The sequence below is a fragment of the Hippopotamus amphibius genome, chromosome 4 (assembly GCF_030028045.1).
Source record: "Hippopotamus amphibius kiboko isolate mHipAmp2 chromosome 4, mHipAmp2.hap2, whole genome shotgun sequence".
Taxonomy (NCBI): domain Eukaryota; kingdom Metazoa; phylum Chordata; class Mammalia; order Artiodactyla; family Hippopotamidae; genus Hippopotamus; species Hippopotamus amphibius.
Window position 1 is genome coordinate 61,014,434 of NC_080189.1, and position 26,249 is coordinate 61,040,682.

At 49.8% G+C, this 26,249-nt stretch overlaps 2 protein-coding genes across 2 annotated transcripts; one reads left to right on the forward strand and one right to left on the reverse strand.

Moving 5' to 3' along the window:
* The first annotated feature begins 2,062 nt into the window (after positions 1 to 2,062).
* DLX6 (distal-less homeobox 6) lies at positions 2,063 to 7,066 on the forward strand. The gene is made up of 3 exons (XM_057732809.1): positions 2,063 to 2,498; positions 3,744 to 3,937; positions 5,783 to 7,066. Exons 1-3 carry the CDS (start codon positions 2,063 to 2,065, stop codon positions 6,032 to 6,034), a joined length of 882 nt encoding a protein of 293 aa, XP_057588792.1. The 3' UTR covers positions 6,035 to 7,066.
* Positions 7,067 to 16,428: 9,362 nt separating this feature from the next.
* Positions 16,429 to 20,728, reverse strand: DLX5 (distal-less homeobox 5). Its single transcript, XM_057732054.1, has 3 exons — positions 20,173 to 20,728; positions 18,112 to 18,296; positions 16,429 to 17,111 (listed from the first exon to the last, which is right to left on the reverse strand). The coding sequence occupies exons 1-3, from the start codon at positions 20,525 to 20,527 to the stop codon at positions 16,782 to 16,784; spliced, it is 870 nt and encodes a 289-aa protein (XP_057588037.1). The 5' UTR covers positions 20,528 to 20,728; the 3' UTR covers positions 16,429 to 16,781.
* Positions 20,729 to 26,249: the final 5,521 nt, after the last annotated feature.

Here is a 26,249-nt window from a genome sequence, read left to right on the forward strand (position 1 = left end):
AGACTGTACATTTCTCGTTGCAGCCAAAGGCTCGCGGCTTGGATCTAGTCACACACTGAAAGCTGGAGCCGAGCCCACGGGGTCTGCATGCCTTGCCCACCCACTGCTGATTCATTGGCAGTGCCAGCTCCCGGAGCATCCCCGCAGTCCCAGGACCCAGACCGGGGCGCGGCCCGGCCTGCCCTCCTCGGTGCCTGGTCCCCAGTCCGGTTCTCCTACCTGGTGGCCTGGCCTGAGCGGCACGCTGGGGCTCCTCTGCCTCTGCTCGGCTGCCTCGACCTGAGCGGGTCTGGAGACTAGGGTGAGAAAGGCTAGATCCGCAGCCCTGGGCTGCTCCGAACTTAATGTCTTTCCTCAGTCCATCTTTGAAAGAGAAGTGGTTCTACCACCTGGATGTGCGGATATAAATCCCCTTGCAAATAATAAATGGATTAATAATAACAAGGTATGAAGTTCTTTTTATAGAAAAAAAAGGAGAGAATTGAAACTAAATGCAGCAGTTAGACAACCATTTTGATAAGAGGATAATTGAGGCGACACTGGTGTATAATTAGAGGATAATTTATGCTATATCCACTTTTATTCCACCTCCCAAAATAAACCCAGTCCATAATCATTACAGGCAAATTGTTCTGAATTTTATAGCAGCAATTTGAACAAAGTACTGCAGTTAATCATGGGAGATTTTTGTGTATTCCTGATTAGAACTCTAATTGCCTCCTTCCAGAAAGTAAAAATAACTGTAAAACGACTCTATTTTTATCATTAACAATGTTGACAATAAAATAAAATCAATTGGAATTGTAATCGAGAGACAAATTTAGGACGAAGGCACTTTTACTTGGGTAGTTTATATTGTAATCAAGATTTGCCAAACCACTAACCGCATGTATCATTTGCATATATTTGAAAGCATTACAGTAGCTTCTGTTTTCAATAGGAAAAAATGCATTACTGTCAGTCCTCCAACGATTTGCTTTCAGAACAAGCTGCTGCGTTCTGGGGAAAAAAAGATTTCTCCCCCTTTTTTGTTCCATATATAAAAAATACGGCCTGAAACGGCAGAAACCTCGCCAGAACAGGGTCTGATTTTTCTTCTGCTTTACCCCCCCCCACCCCACCGATGGGGTGGGGCCCAGGTGTGGGGGGTTCTTCTTCCCCCTGTGGTTTCAATAAAGTACGTCTAGAAAAATCCACGGTGACAGGGCGCTCCCGCGGGACTGCAGTGGGACTGGGGGCAGGGGAGGAGGTCAAGGGAGGGGGCCCTGCTTTAAATGCAGAGGGCACTGCTTCTGAGCACAGGCAGCCTGCTAGGGTGCAAGGGGGCTGAGAGAGAAGAAGCCCTCTGCCAGGCTGTTCCAGGGCTGCGGTATTGGGCACTGAGGCTCCGGGTTTGGGGGCGCGAGCTGCGGCGGGAGGCGTCGGCGACCCGCCGGGCGGAGGCACCTCCCTCCCCGGAGGCCCTATGCGCGGAACTGCGCGGCCCCCGGCTGCAGCTCCGGGCTGGGATTGGAGTTGCCGAAGGTAGGCGAAGAACTCGGCGAGCCGCGCACACACCAGTGGAAGCCGTGCGCCTGTGACGTCAGGGGGCGACTGACCAATGGGGAGGCGCTGCCCTTTGGAGACAAACCATTCGACTCGTGGCGTCTGCATCAAGTCTGAAAGCAGACGCGCAACTTTCGCAGAATCCACCTTAAAATCTCTGCCTTAAACTGCACCAGCCCCCAAAAAATCCAAGGGGGGAAAAAAAGGGGGGGAGCGCATACTCCCCCCTCCCCCCTCTCCTCTCCCATCCCTCCCCCTTCCTCCTCCCTTTGAGTTAACAAGGCCCCGCTCACTATATCTCTTTATATTAAAAATATATATATTAGAGAAGAGCGAGGGAGAGGGAGAACCACCTCCGCCCCCCTCTCTTTTTAAAAAAAGAAATTTATTGTTATTATTATTATTTTTGCAAGGATCCCAAGAGCTAAGGTGGCTGCAGAGGGGAGAGCGGCGCGAGCCAAGTGGGGGAGGGTGGAGGAAACCCGGGAGAAGGCTTTCTCCAGCCCCCAAAGTTTTGATGATGACCATGACCACGATGGCTGACGGCTTGGAAGGCCAGGACTCGTCCAAATCCGCCTTCATGGAGTTCGGGCAGCAGCAGCAGCAGCAGCAGCAACAGCAGCAGCAGCAGCAGCCGCCGCCGCCGCAGCAGCCGCCGCCGCCGCCGCCGCCGCCGCAGCCGCACTCGCAGCAGAGCTCCCCGGCCATGGCAGGCGCGCACTACCCTCTGCACTGCCTGCACTCGGCGGCGGCGGCGGCGGCGGCGGCCGGCTCGCACCACCACCACCACCAGCACCACCACCACGGCTCGCCCTACGCGTCGGGCGGCGGCAACTCCTACAACCACCGCTCGCTCGCCGCCTACCCCTACATGAGCCACTCGCAGCACAGCCCTTACCTCCAGTCCTACCACAACAGCAGCGCGGCCGCCCAGACGCGAGGGGACGACACAGGTGAGAGGCCGCTGGGGCAGCTCGCTTCTCCCGCCTCCCGGCTGCCCCCTACCCCGCCCGCCCCGCGCACTTCCTCAACGCCCGGGCCTCCGCCGGCCCCCTCCCCCAGGCGGCCCGGCGCGCCCCCGGCCGGGCCTCGTGCGCGCCCGCTCGCCTGGCGCCTGCCTGCCGGCCTCGCCCGGCCGGGCCCCTTCCCGCCGCCGCGGACCCTCGGCTGCCTCTCGGCTCGACCCGCCTCGCTCCCCGGTCTCCGGCGCGCCGCTCGGGCCGCGCCTCCGGCTTGGCGCGGGCTTCGCTCGACCCGTCGGCCCGCACTGCGCTCTGCAGCCCGCCGGGTCTGTGCGCCCTTTGCCTCGCTCCTCTCCTCCGGGTTGCGACCCGCGTTTGGCAGGACTGGGGACATTTCTGGGCCGGAGCTGGGGAGCGTGTTTTGCTCCCCAACCTACTCTGGGCAGCCGGTGGCCTACTTTGCGTGGGGCGCCCGGTGCGCTTCGGTGACCTGGGGGAAGCTGGCGTGGCCTCCGGCTCTGGTTAAGCGGGTGACAACTGGGCTCGTTCCCTTGGGCTTTGAGGTGTCTCCCACACCTACCCCTAACTGGGCCCCCTCCCTTGGGTTTTCGACACACCGTTGGCTGCTCCTTTGTTCGTGGAGGTGAAGCCCGGGGCTCAGCACCCGTGGGCGACAGAGTTGCCGCGTGAGGCTCAGCCTGCTCGGGTGCTCGTCCGAGCGGCTGGTTGTGTTTTGTTTGGGGTTTTGGTCCCTCTCGGCAGAATCATTTTCGAACACACCGAGGGATCTTGGTGCACCGGGCTTGGAGCTAGTGACAATCAAGCCAACTGGCCGTAAAAGCACTGGGGTGGCTCAAGCACACCTTAAGGCACTGTAAAGCCAGGCCGTGGGGCCCCCGCTCCGCCGAGAGAGCAGCCGCCCCGCGGCGCCGCGCGCCCCAGAGAGCGGCCGGCGCCGCCTCCGCTGCGACAGAGCGAGGCTGTTTGCCCCGGGGCCCAGGGCGCTCCCTCCGTCCAGCCACCGCACATTATTAGAGCCAGTCAGGGTCGGAAAGAAGCTTTTGCAGCCGCCGGGAGCACCGGGCACTGTGAACCCAGAGAGGTCAGGGTGGCCTGAGGACTCTTCGAGGAAACCCTTATTGGCTTTGGGGAGACTCGGCGTAGGCCAGGCCAAGCTCAGGGAGACTGCAGCATTGGCCTTACGGGTGACCGCTCCTCTGTATCCTTTGCTTGCAGATCAACAAAAAACCACAGTGATTGAAAACGGGGAAATCAGGTTCAATGGAAAAGGGAAAAAGATTCGGAAACCTCGGACCATTTATTCCAGCCTGCAGCTCCAGGCTTTAAACCATCGCTTTCAGCAGACTCAGTACCTGGCCCTTCCCGAGAGAGCTGAACTGGCAGCTTCCTTAGGACTGACACAAACACAGGTAATTCCCGGGAAGCCCGAGTATCCCTGAAATGCTGACCCCCCCCCCCCCTTGCAGATCGGGCAGGGAGCACATCAGGAGGAATTCTTGGCCTAGTCAACCAAGGATGGAAGGAGCTTGATGACAAATGCCTTTGCTCCAGTTATGCACTTATCCGAGACAACACAGTTTGGAATAAATGACCTGTATTGAATACTGGATTCGATTTGCACATCCTCCCAACCCTTGGCTACCCCACCCCAGCCTAGTGTCCTTTGGTGACCAAACTGATAATTTAATCGAGTCCTATTCCAGGGTAGAACAATACAAAAGAGAACAAGTAGGAGAAAGAGAAAAAGATGTTCAGGCCAGGAGACAGAATAAGACCCATATTTCTTAAGGATCCTTTGTGGGCCCTGGGACTTAATAAGGATTTCAACTCATTGACAGTGAAAGAATTATGAAGTGAAAGGGAGGAGGGTGTTAGCTAGACAGGCATAGGTTCTAATGGGATTTAGTAAAGGGACCAAGGTGCAAACTGTTCATCCTAGGATGGGTGAGGTGAGTTTTTCTGAAAATTGGTTAAATCACCCTGCTTGACTGGCTGGTGCAGGCTAAGATACCTCCTTGGATTCCAGAACTTGGGAGCAATGATGGAGCTGGAGATCAAAGTGAAAAGTGCCCAAGTTACAGCAGGTGAAGCCTCAGTTAAGTGCAACTGCTGAAGTCCTCCTGTCCTACTAATTTGAAAGACATATGGGACATTTCAGACTTCACAGGAAGAGGTTTAGGCAGGTATATTAGGACCCTAGTCATAAAGCCAGGCTGCAATCACCTGTGGTTTTTGTCCTTGTCGATTGACTTAGCTGCATGGGGTGGTAGGCCTCATCTGAAATGGATGGTCTTCAGCAAGGGGACTTAAGGTTTTATGAGACTCTTGCTGGGGAGTGATTGTGTGGTGCCTTAGAACACATGCTCCTTAAGCTCTTCTTTTCAATTCACCTTGCTTTCTCTTGTCATGTTGCCACTGGAAATATTTCGGGTTTGATATGAAGGGATTTCTGCTACTCAGTAACTTGTATTCCTCTTGGAAAAGCAGATTCCTAAGGCTAAGCAATTTTAAAGCTAAGGAAAGCTGTACCATAGAATGTCCTTCTTCAAATTTGGTAGATCTGGGATATTTGCTTAGATATGCTCCCATCCTAGATTCCTGGTTCGCATTTAATTTTCAGGAGCTCTTTGACTTTTAGTGACTGCATTAACAATCATGACCACAATCTGACTAAGCAGCATACAAAGTAGGGGATGAGTGAGGTACAGTCCCTAACCCCTGCAGGATTATGTCAGAAGACAGATGCTCCATGTACAGTCTGTGGCATATGCAATATATGCATAGGTATATTCAAGGCATTTGGCTATAAATGTACAGGCTTTAATCTGTTCTTAGTCATTTGCTCACCGTTCGTGCAGAGATGCCAGACTATTAGAGGAAGTGCATTCAGTTGGCTTTGATCCATTTAAAAATCTCCTTTTAGACTTTGAACCAGCTACTTCATTCGCCTTTATTCTTGTTTTACTCTTACGTATGCTGTTGTTTCAAACCTAGGCTTGCATCTAACTGAAGAGTTACAGTGACTTTAGGTATCCAGACAAGATACCAAGTAAATGGCAGGGATGGGGGGGTGGAGAGGGGAGCGGCTAGAAAGAGGTGGAGGAAGGCGGGGTCTTGAGAGCTTGGCGTTGGCGGAGTTTTGGGGTTTTTTTGGGGGGTTTCTTTGGTTTGTTTTTTTGTTTTTTTCCCCCCCTACTATAGGCACCGGTTCGATGTTTTTCTGGCCTAATGATCGCTGCTGCGTCTCGTTCCAGGTGAAGATATGGTTTCAGAACAAACGCTCTAAGTTTAAGAAACTGCTGAAGCAGGGCAGTAACCCGCATGAGAGCGACCCTCTCCCGGGCTCAGCGGCCCTGTCACCGCGCTCGCCGGCGCTGCCTCCGGTTTGGGACGTTTCCGCCTCGGCCAAGGGCGTCAGTATGCCCCCCAACAGCTACATGCCCGGCTATTCGCATTGGTACTCCTCTCCACACCAGGACACGATGCAGAGACCTCAGATGATGTGAGTTATCCGAGGGAAATCGATACCCTAGGGAACTTCTGAACAAGGCAAGGAGGATCCGGGACCTGCTTGCATCTGCCAAGCCGAGCCCAAGGAGCAGGCTCGGGAGAACTCTTACGTGTGGCCAGACCGGTTGGGCCCTTGCTCCCTCTCTCTCCTCCTCTCCCTCCGTTTCTCTCTCACTCTTCCTTTTTTTTTTTTTTTTGCCTCCCTCCTTCCTACCTTTCTTTTCTTTTTTCATTTCCTTTCCTCATCTGCCTTTCCCCTTGAGCAGCCTCAATAATTGATTTTGCATCTTAGAGAGAGAGAAGGAGAGATAAAGATAGAGATGGGGGAGAGAGAGAGGGAGAGAGAGAGAGACTGGTTTCTATGCCAGCACTCCTGAAACCTCTCACTGTAAGGATATTTTCCCTTACCGCTTGGGATCCAGGCTCTGAGCCTCTTTTTCTCTTTGGGAGTATCCATCAAAACGACTTTTTTTTAAACAGACATTTTCCCCCACCAGAAGAATCTGTGCAAACATGGCAGCGTTTTTACTTGTTTAATGAGCTTAAGACATTACATGATGAAAGAGAAGCATTTTGGACTCCTGCATTTTTATTTACAATCCCAGACTGACAGAAAGAAAGGAAGGAAGGAAGGAAGGAAGAAAGAAGAAACCCTCACATAACAGCCGTTCTCTAAAGAAAAAGGAAAAATCGGCTGTAAGATTAGAATGTTGCCACAGAGGGAACGCTGCATGTTTTATCAAAATGCAATGAGCAAGAATGATGATTTAAACAAAACAAAACAAACCCACTTTTCCCCCACCCCTACCCCCAAACCCTGAACTGGAATCAGGAAGGACAGAAGAAACAACCAAAATCACCATTCTATTGCTTTGATATCTTTACTAGGTGAATTGGTGGCATTCACTAAGCTAATAGGGACATTTATATCAAGAAACATTTCTGTATATATTGTTGAATTTTAGTTGTACATATACTTTGTATGTTTTTGTCTTCTTTCATATATGGAGTAAAAGCCACAAAACGCGGGGAGTGTCCTGTATGTTTCTCTCTTGTGTGTCTCTATCTCACTACCCCCACCTCCCTCCCTCCCTCCTAGTATATTTTCTATCACTCTTAAAAGAATTCCTGTTTCCTAATATGGGAAACCCGATATATAAACATCAAGTGCCTGCAAACATATCAGTTTGCAGCACTAGCCTTTGTCTTAAGTACTTCAACATTAACCATGGATGTTTTCTCAGCTTCCTTTATATATTAGATTTTTATTGTAATTTCTACACATTTATCTATTTTAAAAAAAATCATTAGAATGGTCTAACCCCAGGTTAATCTCTAGATATGCATTAGTTTCCAGTGCTGAAACTGAGTATTCTCCTTTCCCTTTCCTCAGCCAAAATAATATAGCTGTATTTGTCTTTGTTTGGAAGCAGCTTTTTTTAACAAAAAAAGAAGAAGAAAGAGAATAAAAGAAAAAAACAGAAAGTAAATGCACAGTTATGATTACTTCATTTTTACATCCCTTTGCAAGCTAGCTAGATAGGAAAATACACGATCCTGGATGAAATGCATCCTTCCGATCTTGTGGAAAGCACAGAAATAATGAAAATGAAAAGTCCTTTCGTCACACAAGCAGGAAGCCCCATACTGCGAGAATTAATGGCTACAGACCTGGGCATCCTTCAAATTATGAACCTTGAAACCACTGAGCCATTTATCAGAAGTCAATAGAGATACTCAGAGTGCTCCATATAATGACAGCGACATACAGTCGTGCAAAAGGACAGTCACTATAATTAGACACAAAGCAAAGACTACTTACCAATATACCCGTTCCTTTTTTTGTTGAGCAACTTCCATGCTCAGTCAGTCTTCAGAATGGTTTAAAACCGATCAGTCTTGTCATTTTCTAGCATTCGTATTGTTACATTAGGAAAAATGTTTTCTTTTCTTTTTTCCCCCTTCCTACTGTGAAACTTTGGGTTCGTAGCTCCCCAGGATCAATTCTGAACAAAGCCTCCAGCTGCAGTGCCATCCAATTTGAAGCAGACATTGGGGACAATTTAAGGTTTTTATCCACAAGAAGGTTTTTTTCCATTCTCTTAAATGCAGCCATAATTAGAGTAATTTTTCATGTAGCCCGCTGATTACAGCGTTTTTACCGTCAAAGATAATTACCTGTAATTTTCTTCCACTTTTAATACTAAAAAGCCATCTTTATTTAGATTCAGGAACAGGAAAGGCGAAACAAAAGAGGGAAATTATTCTGTTATTCATACACAAATTGCAGAGACGTAGGACCTAAAATTGAAAATTAACCAAAATTATAATGCTGAAAAGAATGGAAGAGGCTGCAGAAGTACAGCTGGCAGTGGGGCTTTGCTGAATTATTCAAATTACGTTAGAGAGAAAGCTACCATACATCGAAACCAACACTAATTTTTCTTAAAAAAAAAAAAATTCACGAGACACATGCCAAACCACTGAGTGCATGGAATTCTGAAACCCAGAAAATGCATTTTAACACATTGGAGGTGTTATCATGATGCTCCTGTCTCGATCTTTCTATCTCTTAATACGAGTTTAATTAAACAGGAAATTTACCAAGGGGTCCTCCCAAGAACTGGCTTTGGAATTGGGGTTCCTCTGTGTCCTCTGAACCTCAAGGGTTAATATTTTCGCTCTTTAGAATGTATTGACCCCATAGTAAACTGATTCCCCAGAGAAGGATTGGTAGGAGGGGCGTGGGCAAAGGCAGCGCCCAGTCGCGGTGCCTACTACGCCTCCCCATGTTCGAACTTCTCCGGCGTTCGAGGAGTTCGAGTTCTAGAACCTCGCTCTGACCATATTTTCCAAGTTAAAAAAAAAAAAAAAGAACAATAGCTGCGGGGTTTGAGGGCGAAGGGGAAAATTTCTTCTCGGCGCCAATAAGCATCTCATTATCTTTTGACACAATTTAGTCCAAAGGTTCCCGCCGGAGAAAGCCCTTTTTGCACTGGAGTGGGGGAGCCAAAGATTTCTCAGGCACCTGCATTTAACACCTCTAGCTGCTTCCAGCGTCTACAGGGTCAGGAAACAGCGTCATCTATAGATAGAACTGCACCGCTCTTTGCGAGAGTCTTCCTTGGTGCGTTCCTAAATCAAGCTGTTTCCCTGGCTCCGCAGCTCGGCTCCGCGTCTCAGCCAATCGTGCCCCTCCAACCCCAAGGTCGCGGCGTTTGGGCCTCTCGAGCAACAGCTCTACAATCAGCATCCCACCCCTTCCCCCCTCCCCCCATCCCCAGCTTGAGGCAAAGGAACTGCAAAGCAGCCCTAAAGGGTTTCAGAGGCCAGTCATTCCGGAAACTTTCTCTCAAATGCAGGAAGGCGTCAAAGGGGTTATAAAGTCGAGAGATTGACTACACCTGCCGTTGCCAATGTCCTGGTACCTGTGATGCTAAAGGAGCACTTGTCGTGAGCTCCGTTTGCTCTCTCAACGACCCCAAACTTAAAATCATCGCCACATATAAAGACCTCAATGGATTCGTCTCGGACTACTTTGAGTAACAATTTTTGAAATATATTTTAGCTTGGAATCTCCAGACAGCTCCCTCCATACCTTACAGAAACCTGGCCCCATTTCCTAGTCTCCAGTCACAATCTGCACCAAATATCAACAGCACAGAAAGCAAGAAAGACAAATCGAGTTCTTAAGGATCCCATTCTCACCCAAATCCTTTTACTCACCAGAACGACAACGCTTTTACTGTTAAGGGGCATAAAAGGTGAGAATTGAAAAACATCTCTAAAGCAAAGTTTCAGTCCAGAATAAATCACAACGCAACACATATAGCTTGGAAAGTGTGAGAAAAGAAATATGAACTGTGTCTTGAAGTATGCAAAAAATAAAAACTTACCCCCAGTGAATATCTCTTAAGCAATGATCAGGGTCTAGAAATCTATACTGAACAGAAGCAGAGGAGAATATTTTTCTGAGTCTCAGGGCAGAAGCTCTTTCTCTATATTCTTGGTTGAGTGAGCACATCCAGGTGTGAAATTGTTTGCACACCCCAGCACCTCTTATATTGCCAGCAAAATTAGCTGTTATTACTGTCACTGTTTAGTGATGGTTAGCGTGATACAAAAAAAAAAAAAAAAACTGCTGTAATCAAGACCTGGCGCATCTTTGCAAATTACAGATAATTGTAAACGTCCAGATTATGATAATAGCATCCTAATCCAGCCTGCAATATAATTATTACAGAGTGTTACATCTGAAACTGTCCAGTAGGGCTAATTCAGCCATTATTTAGACCCTATTTTTGCACTGCAAATGGGTTGCTGAGTTGAAAATGTACAATTGTAATTTCACAGGGCACTCAATGAGTAATGGTATAGGAAGAGGAAAATACAAAAGTGAAATGTGAACAGTAGCGATCAAATCAAACCCTGAAGGACAAAAGACTGTTTGATTCATATGGAAAAAGAAGAGTGGGAATTAGGAAAATAGCAAATCAGTGGTCTGAAGCATTACGTGTCCAAATCTTCAGTATGTGTAAGGCTGATGTGTTTGCAAGGGCTTCCACATCTGCTGCTGCCTGGAGTCTGAAATAATTTTTCTTTTTCTTTCTTTTTTTTTTAACTTGTCTCCCCCCACCCCAAGGCATTATCCTTGCTTTAAAAAAAAAGCGCCCCTCCCCCAAGCAAAGAACATTTGTCAGTTTCACCTTTGTTTCCACCAAGGCGGCCTCAGAATGTGCCTGTCATTTGTTTATGAACATTTTCTTAAATGAATTTGCAATCTCTCTTGTCATCAGAGCAAAACGCCCTGGGTGTTTGTAAGTGTTCCTGAGCTTCATCTCCATTCTCTTTCACTGTGAACAATGCACTGAGAGTCCTGAAGGATATTAGCAGAAAATGTATTAATTGCTGCTAATTAAATAAAACCGGCTGGGAAGCTGTCTCCTCCACTCGGCTTGGCTGGCTACTGGCTTTAATCCTGTCATTAAGTTTTATTAATTAACACTCCCCTTCTCATGTAAACCAGTCCAGCTGATTCTTTTGCCATAAGTCATTGATGTACTTCTTCCTGTATTCCATAAAGTCTGGTATTTTTGATAAAGAACTGTCCCTGCCCCAGATATGGTTGTAAAAGAGCAAGGTCAGTCTCCTTAAACTATGGAGGGACGGAGGAGAGAGGGAGTTTAAGAATTAGAGCAAGAGAGTCTGGAGAGAGGCTGGGGCACTGTGCTGGTTCCAGAATGAAAGCAAACCCTGGGTTCCAGCTGCTGCCTCCTGGAGGATGAACCCTGCCCAGGCTGAAACTTCTGGAGTGCAGTTCTGGTTCCTGGTAGGGATGCCCTGGTCAGGAATACCTAAAGCCCGTATATTCCTAGGAGCTCAATTTTCTCACCATGAGCACAGAGAATTTCCGGGGCATCTTTTCCAGCCTCTAGGACAGCGTTGTGATGATTCTCCCTCCTCCCACCACCTCACAAACCCTGGAGCTGCCCAGCCAGGGCCACCCTGCAGGGTGGCAAGCAGGCTTCCTAGCTCCTGTGAATTTAAGGGCAATAATGAAATGTCCCCTGTTTAGTGACCCCTGTTTATAGATGAAAGTTGAGTCCATATCCTGCCTCTTCCCCGGCCCTCTCCTCCCACCTTGCAAATGACAAACGGCAGAAATAGCCCTTGAATGACAACAAGCTTCCAGTGGCAGATTTCTGTCTTGTCGCCTTTGCAAGAAAAAAAAAATGCTTTAAAATAAATCACAGCTTGAGGACTGTTTACCGCCCCTCACCTCCACCTACTTCTTGAAAAAAATACACTAGACTGTGCATGGTGGAGATTTGACAGAGAATTCTTACTGAAACGTGTGTGTGTGTGTGTGTGTGTGTGTGTGTGTGTGTGTGTGTGTAGAATGCTGTTATGAAGCCATTTTCCCCCCTTTCTGTGGCGAAAGGTGGTAATGTGTGGTGTTTCACGGTTTTATATAAATCTTGGTTTAGGATGTGGAACAGACTCAGTAATACGTGCGCTTTTGGCAGAGACGCCTTAGGATCCCCATAAATCAGAAGTAAATACGACGTCCCAGCGAACAAAAGAGCAGAAACAATTGTTGCAAATCAGGACTCTCTTCTCTTTTAAAGAGAGATTCATGTAAATTCCCTCGGTTCCTATCTTTACGGTTAGAGCTCGACCCCTGAAACAGGTTATTACATTACAGCCTGCAACCCTGAATGATTGAAAGGGAAGTCTTCCCCCGCCCCTACTCTGTGTACTTTCTGCCCCGTACCGCGGGGGAATCTAAAGCTTGTCAGATGCGAAAGAAAACAAGGATGGGGCGGGAGTGGGGTGGGGGTGGGGGGACGGGACTGCGTAGAAAAATATTTAGCCAATCCCATATGTGCTACCGCTGTTTGGGCTGTTTTCGAGGCCCAGAGTTCGCTGTGACTGAAAAAACCAAGTGCAGTGTGCAACACTCGCAGGCAACCTGGGAGCGCGAGCGGAGGGCGGGAGCAAGCCACAGCGCCCCCTCCTCAACATCCCGGGAGGCGGGAGCCTCCGCCCAGCCGCTGTGGGAGGGGGTGCTTAAGGGCGGAGGAGAGGGGTGACCGCAGGCGGATCCGCCGGCGTGGCGCGCTTCCCAGAGGTGCCGGAGGGCGTCTGCCCTCAGGGCGTGCCTCCGGGGAGGGTTGGAGAGCCTGGGGTTGGCGGGATGCCAGTGGCCAGTGGGAGGCGCGCGATCCGAGGGTTGCGGGATGGGGCGGGGAGGGGATGATGGTTGGGTAGCCCTAAAGGTCCCTCTCTTCGAATAAAAGGAGGCGCTGGGGGGCGTGAGAGGGGCAAGGGGCAGTGTTCCAGGAGGCATCCCTTGCGCTTCGGGCTGGGGAACTCTGGAGACCGAGTGGTGTCAAGGCCGGAGTAAGCTGCGGAGCGCGCTGGGAGGAGCCGAGCACCTCCTGGCCTTGGCGCGCTGTGGGCGACTCCCAGGACGGCGCGGCCAGGACGCCGCGAGCCGTGGGGCGTCCGGTGGGATCAAAGAAGCCAAAGAAGGCCAGCCGGCGCGTCTGGGATTGTGGGATAAGGGGCGGGAGAGAGAGGATCGGCATGGGCGGGGAGATCCTGGCCTGGCTTGTGCCTGTGTCATCGGGAGGGTGTGTGTGCGTGTGCTGGTGTGCGGGTCAACATGCTCCTGCCCGAGGCCGAGACCTGGGTGGATCCGACTGTGGGTGGACGGGCTCCCGGGTGGGTGCCCCAATGGGAGGGAGAGGGAGCGAGCGAGATCAAGGGCAACGAGGTCTGCGGGTTCCTCTGTGTGTGTGTCTCAGGCCCTGTGGCTCAGCACTGGAGACGCCTGGCACCCACAGGAATGCGGCTTCTCTCCGCTCCCCAGGCTGCCCCCTGTTCCACAAGGAGGTGGCCGCCAGGAAAAAGGGGGGAGAAAGGGCAGAAATCTGCCTAACCCAACACAAGCCTCAAACAAAGGCCAATTTATCTGCTCTTTTACGGGATGGCCCAGGAGGCGGACCAGGCACCAAAGAATCATACAAGCCCTGCTAGCATGCCCTCGGCCTCCTGAGCTTTGTGAGGAGGTCTGAAGATGGGAATAGAGGCTTGGGAGTATGGGGGCTCGATGCAGAAGCCCACGGAAAAGAAAATTAAATCCTGGGGTGAGCTTGACATCTTAGGAGCACTAGCCTGAGAGCTAGGCAAGTGGAGATCGGAAAGGGCAGGCAGAGGTCAGGAGAGTGGGGTTGGGCAGACCGGGACTATGCTGGAGAGTGGTACACGTCTATATTAGATATAGGAATAAACAATGGAGAGAAGGAGGGAGGGAGGGAGGGCAAGAAAGAGGAACATCACACAGATATTTTTAGCCTTTGCTGAGGATCTGTTATTTTTACATCCTTGGGCGCAGGACTGCAGGGAGTTAAATTCCCCAGGGAGAATCCCCGCGGTGCCAGGGAAAACCCGCTGCAGACTGGTTTGCCAGAATATTTTTGTCCACCGCTCCCGGACCAAGTTTAAAACAAAAAACAAAAAAAACCGCTCGAGAGAAGAGGCCATTGCGAGTGGAAGAAGTGAGGTTAGCACTTGGGGAGGAATCCTGAAACCAAGTCTGTCCGGGCGGCGTTGTGCCTGCCCGCGTCGCAGCGAGGCTCTGGTGTCCTTAACAACAAGCAGTGTCAAGGCTGAGGGTGGCGGGGTGGTCATTAAAGAAGAGTTTCCCTATTCTTTCCGGGAAGAGTCCGTACTTGCTCTTCCCTCCGCTTGCCCGTCCCGGGCGATTGGGGATTGTAGAGAAGGGATCCATCCCCTTTTCAAAAGCAGGAAAGGAGAAGGGGAGATGATGAGGACGGCTGGAAAAACATTTGCCCTCTCCACGTGTCGAAAGGTAAAGAGTGTGCTCCAAGCACATTCTTGCCACTCTCAGGCCACCAGTGTGTGCGGCCCCTCCAACCTTCACGAACGCGCACGCAGGGGCGGCGAGGGGCGCCCGCGCAGCCGGGGAAGCGGGCGTTCGGAAACCGCGGATGCGGGGTTTCTCCCAGCCGGATATAAAGCGCTAGCTTTCGGTGTAATGGAAACTCCCGAAAGCCTCACAAGCCAAGAATGAAAAGCAGGAAATGGATCCCTATACCTTTTCCCTTCATCCGTCTATTCTCTGCCAGCGCAGAAAACAAAGTGGACTCCGCATGGCTTTCCCCCAAGCGCGTCGCCACCCTAGAAAAGAGGACTTCTTCCCAGAAAGGAGGGCTGGAGGGGAACGAAGGGGGGCGGGGACTTCGAGATGAGAAGCTCTTTGGGGGTTGGGGGGTGGTAGAGGAGGGGTCCACAAGCCTTGGCCGCGGCCCCCGTGTCCCCCCGGGGCCAGGCAGGGTGCCTCTCAAGACCGGCAAACTATCGAATCCCCCCAAGGCCTTTCCAAATTGGCAGGCTAGAAAGGAAAGGGGAAAAGAAGGAAGGAGATGAGGAGAGGGAGAGAGAAAGAGGAGAGAACACACAGGTAAATTCTCCTCAAGGCACACAGCCTGCCGTTTCAGGTCTAGCCTCCCAACCCTGGAAGAACCTTCTCAGAAATCCTCAGATCACAGGATGTAATTTTTTATGTTCTAATCTCCACCCCCCCCCCACAAGAAGACTATTTTGTCAAATTTATTGCTGCTGACTTCCTAGCTGTAAAATATATCTCATGCATCTTGTAATTTCCAACAAAGGATTTCCCTTGGTATCCCAAGGAAACAGTCAGGTGGACTAAAGTACAGTCAAGAAGACACCTACAGTTCAGGCCTGGGAGCACAGCTCTAGACCTGGGCTGTAGCTCTGGTCACACTGTTGATGTCTATATGCAGAGGTGTGGGGAGAAGGACGGGACAGAGGCCAGGGCTGCTGCAAGTCCTTCCTCTCTGCCCCAGAGAAGGCTTCACAGAAGAGAAATCCCTGCAAACAGATTCAATTTCCCATAGTTTGAAACCTGCGTTGCCACTGTTTTATGTAAAAGCAAAGCAGAGAGAGCTTCTTCCTGAAAAAACCAGAGTGGTAAAGAGGATGAAGGAAATAAATTTATGTTTGGAATATTATCTCACACGAAATGAAATCAACACGGGGCCACAATGCTTTCCTTCCTTTCCTCCACCTCACAATTCCCTCTCTTGGCAGGAGGAATGCCTCCCCTACCCCTCCACCCCAGGTCCTGCTTGGCCTACTGATTTAGGTCCATCATTGTTTTCAAATCCTGTGATCCTTTCCTCTTGTGAAAGAGCTCAGATAAATTCATAATCATACACTGAGTATGGCACTACCAAGGCACTACCATTTGCCACACTGCAAATATTTCAGGTTTTTTTTTTTTTTTTAATGTAATAGGAGGGGAAATTTCTTTTTCTTCTTTTTTTCATTTTCTCATCTCTGGAAGCTCCCTTTGAAGGCAGTGTAATTTGTCTAATTGCTCTGGCAATACACAGAGGCTGATGGGGGGGGGGAGCATTCTCCACCATAATTGCTTTGAGCTTAGAATTCAGAGTGGTTATTGAGGGATTTCTGCTGCTTTCTTACTCACACACAGAGAGGGAGGGCTGTACTTAGATTCCAGCATTACTTTCTACCTGAAACAATTTGGGGTTAAACTTAAAATTATCTAAACTTGTTTGTGGTTAGGCAAAAAAACATCTAAATATATATTATGTGGCAGTACTCTAAACAGGCTACATATCTATACAGACTTATAAAGTACAGAATCCAACATATACACATCTACAGTTCTGCATCTATGCAGCCCCCAATTTCCGTTTTCCTTTTTTTGCCTTGTTAGATCTCTGCAGAGTTCATCTTCCTTTAATTACCTGCACTAAACATCACTAGCCCATTATAAGTCGGGCAAATGGAGTATTTTTTAGAAACATTTTGATTTCATGGTCGAAATAATTTTATTTATCCAGAATATACAGTTTAATTCTTCTATCTACACTTATTTACATGGTTAAAGTAACATTGAAAAAAGTCTTTTGAAAAGTTGAGGTCATAGATTTCAAGGCACCATTGATAGTGTCCACAGTTGCGCAAAAACAGTTCGTCTGTAAAAAAAGGGGGGATGGGGTCCTCTGAAATGCAATAACTTACATGCAAAAAAAGCTTTACACATGAATCTTTTTTGTTTCCGTTTTCCACACTTCCTCATATGAATTTCTTTTTTAAAATGATTTTCTAAAACAGCAAAAAACACAGTAGTCCCAAAAAAGAGCGCAAGAGAAAGCGGCCGGTCTAATAGAGTGTCCCGGAGGCCAGCGCCAGCGGGTGCTGTAAGGAGCCGGGCGGCGGCAGGTGGGAATTGATTGAGCTGGCCGCGCTCGGGTACCAGGAAGCCGAGTTCTCCAGGTAGTTGGACGCGGGGGACTGGTTGGAGGTCGGAGGGTGGGCATGAGGGTGGTGGCTGAGAGAGCGGGACGAGCCCTGGGGCTCCCACACCGCCGGAGACTGCGGCGAGTTACACGCCATAGGGTCGCTGGAGCTGGGGCTGTGCTCCGGGGGCATCTCCCCGTTTTTCATGATCTTCTTGATCTTGGATCTTTTGTTCTGAAACCAGATTTTCACCTGGGTGGGGGAACAAAGGCACACGTTACCCGGACACTCAGAGGCCGCCCGCGCGCCTCCCCCAGGGCGGCGACTGGAGGCCGGGCCCTGGCGTCTCCCCGCAGCTCGCGGCCTACGGTCAAGGGGTTGGACCCGGGACAAAGCCTGCACTGCGGGCCGCAGAGGGCTTGCGTCTTTTGTTGCGGCCGGGGGAGGAGGCGCGAGTGTCCGCGGCCGCGAGCGCGCACGTGTAAGCCTGCGTGGAGCGCACGCAACGCGGCGAGGCGAACGTCTCCAAAACAACTGCCTGAGCCGGGTGAGAGCGAGGGGCGCGGGGCCGACTGCGCGCGCGTCCAGCCTGGGGGGCAAGGAGCGGTGTCCCCTTTTCCCGATCGACTCCTTTCACCCCCTCCTCGGCTGCGAGGACCTCCTTTATTCTTCCACAGACCCCCGTGGGGTTGGGGTGGGAGTGAAGGGAAAGGGACAACCCAGGGCAGATTTCCCCGTACAGCAGCGCCCCCCCCCCCCCCCACCTCGGACCGTCAGGCTGCTGCGGCCTAAAGCTCCGCAGGCGCAGGGCGTCACCCGTCAGCCCTTCCCGCCCGAGGCGACGTTCCCGGCCTCCGCGCCGCCTGAGACCACCGCGAGGCCGCCGGGTCCCGCTCACCCCGAGAGGCTCTGAATTGTGCAGAGAACCAGACAGTGTCTCAAAGCTGCGAGTGTCCTAGAGACAACCCTCCCCTTGTTTCCAGTCTAGGAAACTGGCCCCTCAACCCCGGAAGCTCGAAGGAGGTGGGGGGTGCATCTCGGTATGAACGACGTCTCCATCTCATCCCCGCCGTCGCACGGCGGCGACACCCGGCCTCATTCCTAGAGGGAAGGGCGCGGGGTCAGTGTCATTCTGTCTGGGAGAGTCTCGCGGGCCCTAGTGAATCGGCTCCAGCCCGCCGGGACCGAACCTCGCGGCCCAGCCAGGCGTGCAGCCCAGGCGGGGCTCTGGCCTGGCCGCGGCCGGAATTACCTGTGTTTGCGTCAGTCCCAGCGAGGCGGCCAGCTCGGCGCGTTCGGGCAGGGCGAGGTACTGAGTCTTCTGAAACCTTCTCTGTAACGCGGCCAGCTGAAAGCTGGAATAAATAGTCCTGGGTTTACGAACTTTCTTTGGTTTGCCGTTCACCATCCTCACCTCGGGCTCGGCCACTTCTTTCTCTAAATAATCAAAACAGACCCGGTTAGAGCTGGTCGGCAGACAATGGCCCTTTTGCAGAACTTGCAAATACAGTCTTTGAATTTCTTACCACGCAGCCTGCACCCTCTTTTCCCCATATCACCACCTTTGCTTCACGAGACAGTCCCCCCTCCCCCCGCCCCATCAGGGAAAAGCCAGGTAGCCTGATTAATTCCCTACTGTTTATTCAGGATCTCTTGGGTTTGTGCAAAGAGCCTTGTACAGCACAACTCCCTTCTTGGAGTCCGGGATTTAGCCCTTGCAGCGGTTCCTGCTTCACTCGGATTCGTTTTCAAGCCCGCCTTGTGTTCACTGAAGTTTCTGGGGTGAGTCTGGCCAGCGCCTCCCGGGGATTCAAGGGGGAGGCCCCGGGCCGTGGCCCCCCTTATGTCAGCGTCTGTTCGGGCGCCCGCAGAGGCCAGACGCATGGGCAGGGAAGACGCTAACCGAGGTCTCCAAAGTTCAAAGACCCACAAGCAAACTATGCTCCTTCAATTCAGCAGCAAGCAGTCCGAGCCACTGCAGACAGAGGGCCGATTATGCAGCCCCCGTAATCTCCCTGCAGATCTGTGAGGGCACAGATGTGTCTGGTTTCTTTTACAAATAGACTTAATAAGTTCTTGGCCAAAAGAAAAATATCTTTCATTTATGCACTAAGTACAGAGACACTGAAAGAAACGAAGACACCCCACCCCCCAGAGTACTCTTTTAAAGTTTATGAAGAGTTACAGTTTCAATACAATTTGAAAAGGAATCCGCGGTGGGGTGTTTTCGTAGGAAAGGGGCGGCAGGTCAGGACAAATTTAGCAGAATTGTGAGTATAGACTTGGAGGAAAAAGACTCTGGGAAGGCTTGTTTTACAAACGTGCCCTGGGGCCACAAGTCCCCTTTCACAAAAGTACCATCTTATCAAAAGTGCCCATCTCTGGAAGCTTCGGAGAACCTCTCCTTGGAGAGAGTGGGGGGGAGGGGGCGAGCTCCTAGGAAAGGAAGGGTGGAGGATGAGGGCTGTGGTCTCGATTCTGCCAGAGCAGGGGATGCTAATATTAGCAGGATTATTAATGTGCTGGTGGGAAGAGATCAAACCTGACCAGCAAAACCTCTCCAAGGAGACCTCATACCTCTCTTACCGCCCAAGCTCACTAACCCTCTTAAACTCTCCAACTAAGTTTCAAGGCAGACGAAAAAGGAGATGGGAAGGAGAAACAAATTTTAGGCACCTAATGGAGAAAGAAAAAAACATTGCTCCAATAACGTGACCCTTCAGCAACCCTCCTCCACCTTTAAATGGCTTTTTGTTTTTGGAAATGCCTTGGATAAACCGCAAGGCTCTCGGCGCGCTCTTCCTCTGGCGGGCTACAGCTCTCCGGCCCCCACTCCGCCCCGCGCGCTCGGGGCACCCACACCACGCTGGCTCGCGGCTGCTTTCAGACTACTCCCCACGGAGTCTTTGAGGCAGCCTTCCACTCCCAGTCCTACCAACCCAGTATGCTTACCCCAAAATCCAACAAATAAGCTTCCGTTTATTACTGAAACTCTGGTTGATTCTTTTCTCTCTCCACTCCTACCCCCTTTCCAGCTAAGCTGGCTTCCCGACCGGGCAAGCGACTGAGGGGTCGCCCGAAGGTAGCAGAGAGGAGAGACGCTGGTCCGAACTCTCTCGCAGGCTTCTTCTACTAAGAATCTCTAAAATGCTGGCCCGGGAACCTCTCGTGGTTGCAGAGTCCCGGCCTCCGCTGCCTTCCGCCGGGTGCGCCCGCCCTGCAGTGGACGGCGCGCCCCTCGATCTCCCACCGCATTTCGCTCCTCCCGAATCTGGCTCCCTCTGTGTCTGTCGCCACCCCCCACCCCCTGTACCTGGCTGGCTGGTGGCGCTCGGGACGCGGCTGTAGGCGCCGCCGTACTGGTGGTAGGGGCTGGCGTAGCTGTAGTCGGCGTAAGCTTTGGCGGGGTAGCTGCCGGCGGAGCCGTTCACGCCGTGGTACTGGTACTGGTAGGGGTTGAGCGCTTTGCCATAGGAAGCCGAGGTAGGAGAGCAGTAGCCGTGCGGGGCTCCCCCCGTGGGGCTGTAGTAGTCGGAATCGGTAGCCGACGACTCGGGCAAAGTTGGCGATTCCTGAGACGGATGGTGCATGGCTGCGGACGTCTGGAACGGGGCTTGGAAGTCGCTGGATCGGATGCTGGGGACCCTTCTGTCAAACACTCCTGTCATCGCTCACTGGCGGCGGCGGTTGTCCTTGCTGCTGTGCGGCGGCGGCTCCTGGAGTTGGCTGTGGGGCTGCTCTGGTCTAAGCGGACATGGCTGTGGGAGCGAGGGAGGAGGAGGAAGAGGAGGAGGAGGAGAGGAGGCGGCGGCGGCGGCGGCGAGGAGGAGGCTGGGAGTCGTGGAGGCTCTGTCTCCGGCAGGCTGACTGCTGGCTGAGGCGCAGCACAGCCTTGGTTAAATCCTTAATTGCGCGCTTACGCACAGCGGGGTGGATCGGGTTCCATTGGCCAGGGCCTCAGGAGCAGCAGCAACACCCTAACTCGTCCAACTAGTTTTAGCACAACAAAGCACTGCTTAAAAAAAGAGGGAGAAAAAATGAAGGGGGGGGGGAGCGGAGAGTGTGTGTGTGTGTTGTTGCTTGTTGGGGGAAGGGGGGGTCCTCAAGCATCTGTTTTCAGTGAATACTAAAGACCGCGCAGAAGCCCCTACACCCAGCTCTGTACAGTCTGGAGACAATGTATTCCAATCAGCAGCCTCAGAAAGTGCGCATGTTTTGGGGATGAGGTCGACCACGGTCGTTCCTTGCACCTCACTTCGCAGCCAGCCCCGAGCTGCAGCAGGGGCAAACGTGGAACTGAACACTAATACTGAAATGGGGAATCAAAGCGGGGCGCGGAGCAGGGATGTGGGACGAAGGCGCAAGGAAACTGATGAGAACAATGCTTTTCGTGGGGTACTGGGAGCCAAGTTGTAATTTACATGTGTTGAAAATTTGCGATTTGGGAAAAGACAGACAAATTTGCAGCAAGCACTTCCTTTGCCCAACATGAGTTATTTCTCAGACAAGGGCGATTCAAGGATGCTCAAGAATGCACTCTTAATGGCAGAGAGAGTTCCTGCAACCCCAAATCCCTACACTGACTTAAAAAAAATCACTGTCTTAAGCACAAATAACTTAATGACTCCCAAATTGCTGGTCCCCAAGAGGAGCTGGCAGCCCCACATTTTATTCAATATTCTAGTCTATTTGGATGTCATTGGAATAGAGGGTCTGTAATTCTGTGTTCAGTGGTCTAAGACTCCTGCAAAAAAATGGTCTACTTATGAGTTGCCCTGAAGGACCTAATGGGAACCCCAAGAACACTGGGAAGTAGACAGAGATAAAAGCTCTTTTGGGAAGTTGGGTGAAGCCCATGGATTTCCTTCTCCTGGCTCCATGGATGTGGCATGGCCTTCTTTGTGGAGGGCCTGCTTTTCCATTCCCCAGGTCTGGGTTCCTGTACCCTCAGTCCCTTTATTTCTTGCAGCGAAAACATCTTAACTCATATGCAAAGGGAGAAAAGGCTCAGGAATCAAACACTTGGTATTTGGGATCCAGAGTTTGCTTATCATGACATGTCACTCTTGCTCTAGTGGTTATCTAGCTGGGAGTTTAGAAATTTAACATTAGTCAGTTTATCACTTACCCACTTCCTTTCCCCTCAAATAGGCCACTCCAGGAGCTGGATCCTGATTTGTGCCCTCCCAGCACCTTCCTGCAGGGGTTTTGAGACCCAGAACCTGGGAGCTCCTCAGACATCCAGGGTAGAACAGTCTGGCGTCTCATCACTGCCATCCTCACCCCATGCTATGGATGTCGGCTCTGCTGTTCACCCCCTAGGTTTAGGCTGAGAAGGAAACACTACTGACTGGACTGCAGTAGGCTTGCAGTCCTGGCCTCTGCTCTGGAGAAGTTCTCGGCACCCATCAAGTCACCTTACACACATCCTGCCATTTAATTACACGAATCGCTTCCCTAAAGCAATGCCAGGGACGGTGCAAAGTGCCTTCCGGCAAAGCCAGGTGGCTCCGGGAGCAGGCGGCCGTCCACAGCACCCCACCCCCACCCCCGCAGCCCAGCCCTGGTACTTTTTATTTATTACAGATTTAAAAGTTATTACGTGGAGGGAAATAAGGTCAATACGGTTATGCTAAATCGAGTGTTCCAAGGTCCTTAGACCTTGATGAGAAGGCAGATTCCAACCTGGGTGGATTGGAAGCTGCAGAATTTGGGCAAAATTTAGAAGTTCAAAATCCAGTGGACAATACAATGTTATGGTGTTGTTATTCTAGACCTTGCTAAATTTCACTTTTCCTCTGACAAATAAATAAATAAAGACATTCTCTCCCATGTTTTATACAAGACAAAAAGGAGTGGGGCGAAAGGGAAGGATTTAACTTTTTTGTTTCAATTCCTAAAGTGTTGGCCCTCACTACCAGACTCAAGCCACTTGTGCAAAGGCCTCTGCTGGGTGAGGCCTCCAAACCTGGGTGTATCTCTGAAGGTCCAGAGCATCTACTTCCTTGCTTTGTCTTGCTTCTTTTCTAGGTTGACCCCACTTCCCCCCTACCCTTCCTTTCCTTAAAGGAAGCGGGAGGGAGAGAGCGCGCTAAGTTAAAAGGAGCCCGAGTCTGATCACAATATGGTCCATTTCATTTCATGTTATAGTCATGTGGCTTTGTGTACCGCTGGCACCGAGCCTGGACGGCGCTTAGGACCCCCACTCTGGGAGCACCCGCGTTGGGTATCCTGGCTGTCAGGGTAGCAGCTTTTGCTAGTGCTATGGTGGTTGTGATACCAAGGCCCAGAACTTTGTTTTAAGGCTAGAGGGCCGGACGCCGTTACCTCTTTCAAAACCCACTGACAGGCCCAGGCGTGGAGAAACAGCTCCGCGGCTTCAAACTTCTCCAGAAGTGCTTTCTCCACTGCGACACGTAGCAAGAATGTGAGTAATTTCATCTCCTAGTAGCCGAAATTTGCAAAGGGCTGGAGTGGGTGGAGGGGAAACGGACCCTAAGAGTAGTGCAAGTCTTTACCACGAGCGCCACCCAGTGTCCGCGAGGAACAGAGTGCAAATGGCAAGCTCTTCTCAGGCTCAGAATCCCTGGCTGGACAACCGCAGGTCTGTCCTGGGGTTTGAGTCGGCTACCACGTGGCTTTCCTTCTATCTGCTTCCAGCACATCTTTCTCTCCACTCCCACGCCCTTTCGTTCCTTTCCATTACTCCTTATACATTCAAACTCTTCCTCTCCGCCGCTGCAACCTGATCGCCCTTTTTCTGGGTTTCAGCACAAAATCCAGCAATTTGGGGGAGTACCATGCTCAAGGATGAATGGAAACAGTGGAGGGTGGCCCTTATTTCCTAGACAGTTCTGAAGCAGCAGGCTCTCCTCTGATTGGATGAGGCGCTGGAGAGGCTGAGGGTGATTCACTACTGCCATGAACTGGAAAGATGGTGCCACTCTGAGTTTGCAAGGAGAGTGTCTTGGAAAGGTGTGGGGGGGGGGGCGGGGAGAGATCATTTTAATAGCCACATTAACTCAGTTTTCTCCCTCTGACCCATCTGGAAATCTGCTTACTCATAGGTGTGCCAAAAGTAGAACATCCTTTCCTTTGGGCTTGAAGCTCAGATTACTGCATCTGAAAATATTTAGTTTATAACTTAAGATCTTTTTAATATGGAAACTACTATTTTATTTAATTAAAACATTGTACTCATCAATTGGATGCACAAAATTCAGATAGGTAAAGGACCCCCATAACATGATGCTAGTATTATATATGCAAACTTGATATAAATGAGACTTTATTTTAGAATTTTTTAAATCAGTGGACTACCTGTCTTTTAAAAGTCCTTTTCTTGGGTTGAGGTTTATTTCAGTTTTCATTTGCAATGCTCTATCCATCACTTTTGCTTATCTGTCCAGTGAAAACTGCTCCTGGAGCAGTTCACTGCTATTACGTCTTTACTGATCACTCTCCATCTAGAGCACTTTTCATCCCAGAAATCTCAAACACAAACACAGCTGGTTACATCACATATTTTGTGGAGATAGATGTGAGCAATCATTTTATTTACAATGGAACTTCATTTTTCTTTGAGCTAGGGCACGAAGATCATTTAATAACTTAAGGAAAGAGCCCTGAAATATTCAATTTGATATTTGTCTAGAAAAGACACATTTCCATTAATTGTGATGAGATGAAAAGACAAGCGTGATGATTGCAAAAGTGGTGAAGGCTTTAAAAAATATCACAGGGACTTCCCTGGTGGTGCAGTGGTTAGGAATCCGCCTCCAATGCAGGGGACACGGGTTCGATCCCTGCTCCGGGAAGATCCCACGTGCTGCGGAGCAACTAAGCCTGTGTGCCACAACTACTAAGCCTGTGCTCTAGAACCCGAGAGCCACAACTGTTGAGCCTGTGTACCACAACTATTGAAGCCCATGTGCCTAGAGCCCATGCTCTGCAACAAGAGGAGCCACCACAATGAACAGCCTGAGCACTGCAACGAAGAGTAGCCCCCGCTCGCCCCAACTAGAGAAAGATCATGCACAGCAACGAAGACCCAACACAGCCAATAAATAAACAGATAAATAAAGAAATAAGTACATTTATTAAAAAAATAAATTAAAAAAATAAAAATATCACAAGTTGTTGGTAATTGGTTTTGGCAACTCAGCTGAATGTCTTTTGTGTCTTTTGATAGAGAGCTAAGCACAATGACTTGGAAATGACATTCAGAGATGGTTCATCTTCTGAGTTAGCAAAACTGTTTAATTCCCCAGTGAGGTTTAAAGTTCTTCCCATGTGCTTGTGAGGCTGAAGTAACTAGGCCCAAGCCAAAATGCTTTGGAGCCCATATGAATTGACAATGAGCTCACCCAGGGAGGGAGGTAAGGGGGTGGGGGTGTGGGGAGGTGATGGAAAGGATAAGTAAAAAGAAAGATTCCTCCCTTGCTGAAATTAATTACGGTACCCCCCGCCCTCAAAAAAAATAATGTGTTTGGCGTTAAAGAGCATCGCCAACAAAGTAATCTCAAAGGATTCACTAGCAGGCAATTATATAAATATTCTGAATAAATTAAAGATCCCCAGAGGGGGAAACTATTTTCTACTTAGTTCCAACCTAATAGGATTTTTCAGTTTATTTCCAAATGATAGTGCAGATCATAGACTTTGGTACATTTTGTTTTTATAATTAAGACATTAAAATGTGTTTATTTATTTAACTTAAACATAACTGTTTAGGAAAAGGCCTTAAGTATCCACTCAAATCTATTCTCTATGAGACAAATTTAATATACCACAGCTGAAAACACTTCAAGATCATCTAAGTAGGAAGTAAATGGGATTATATTATTATAAGTCTTTGCAAACTGAAATTGAGTCATATTCTTCCTCCTAAACTCAGATTTTATCTTCTTGAAAAGAAGGTTTGGCTGTCATACTATTTACAAAACTTTTATTCTTCTTAAAGATATATAAATTCCAATTTAAAAAATACCCCTTGTGGAGTTAAAAGAAAAGTAATTGGCAGGCAGGAATTCAGAGTAATGATCCAGCTTTGGCAAGGAAATAGCAAGAGTGAGGCTTAAGTCATTTTTAATAACATTCTAATTCCAAGATCAATTTAGAATTTTAAAGTTCATTGATCCTAAGCCACTGTATTTTTATGATCTGACAACACTGTATGCAAAGATGTAAAAAATCACTTCTAAAGTCAAATCGATTTAGATTATTCAGACACTGAGCTGGGTAAAACTTGGCCCACAAATATATGCACTCGGGTAGGTAATATAATTTTATAGGTATTTTTGCACCCTGCCTTAATTATATCATTTTAATAGATTAAAACAAACAGCAAGAAAATACAAAACCTTTTTGTACAGCTGTGTTTACTACCTT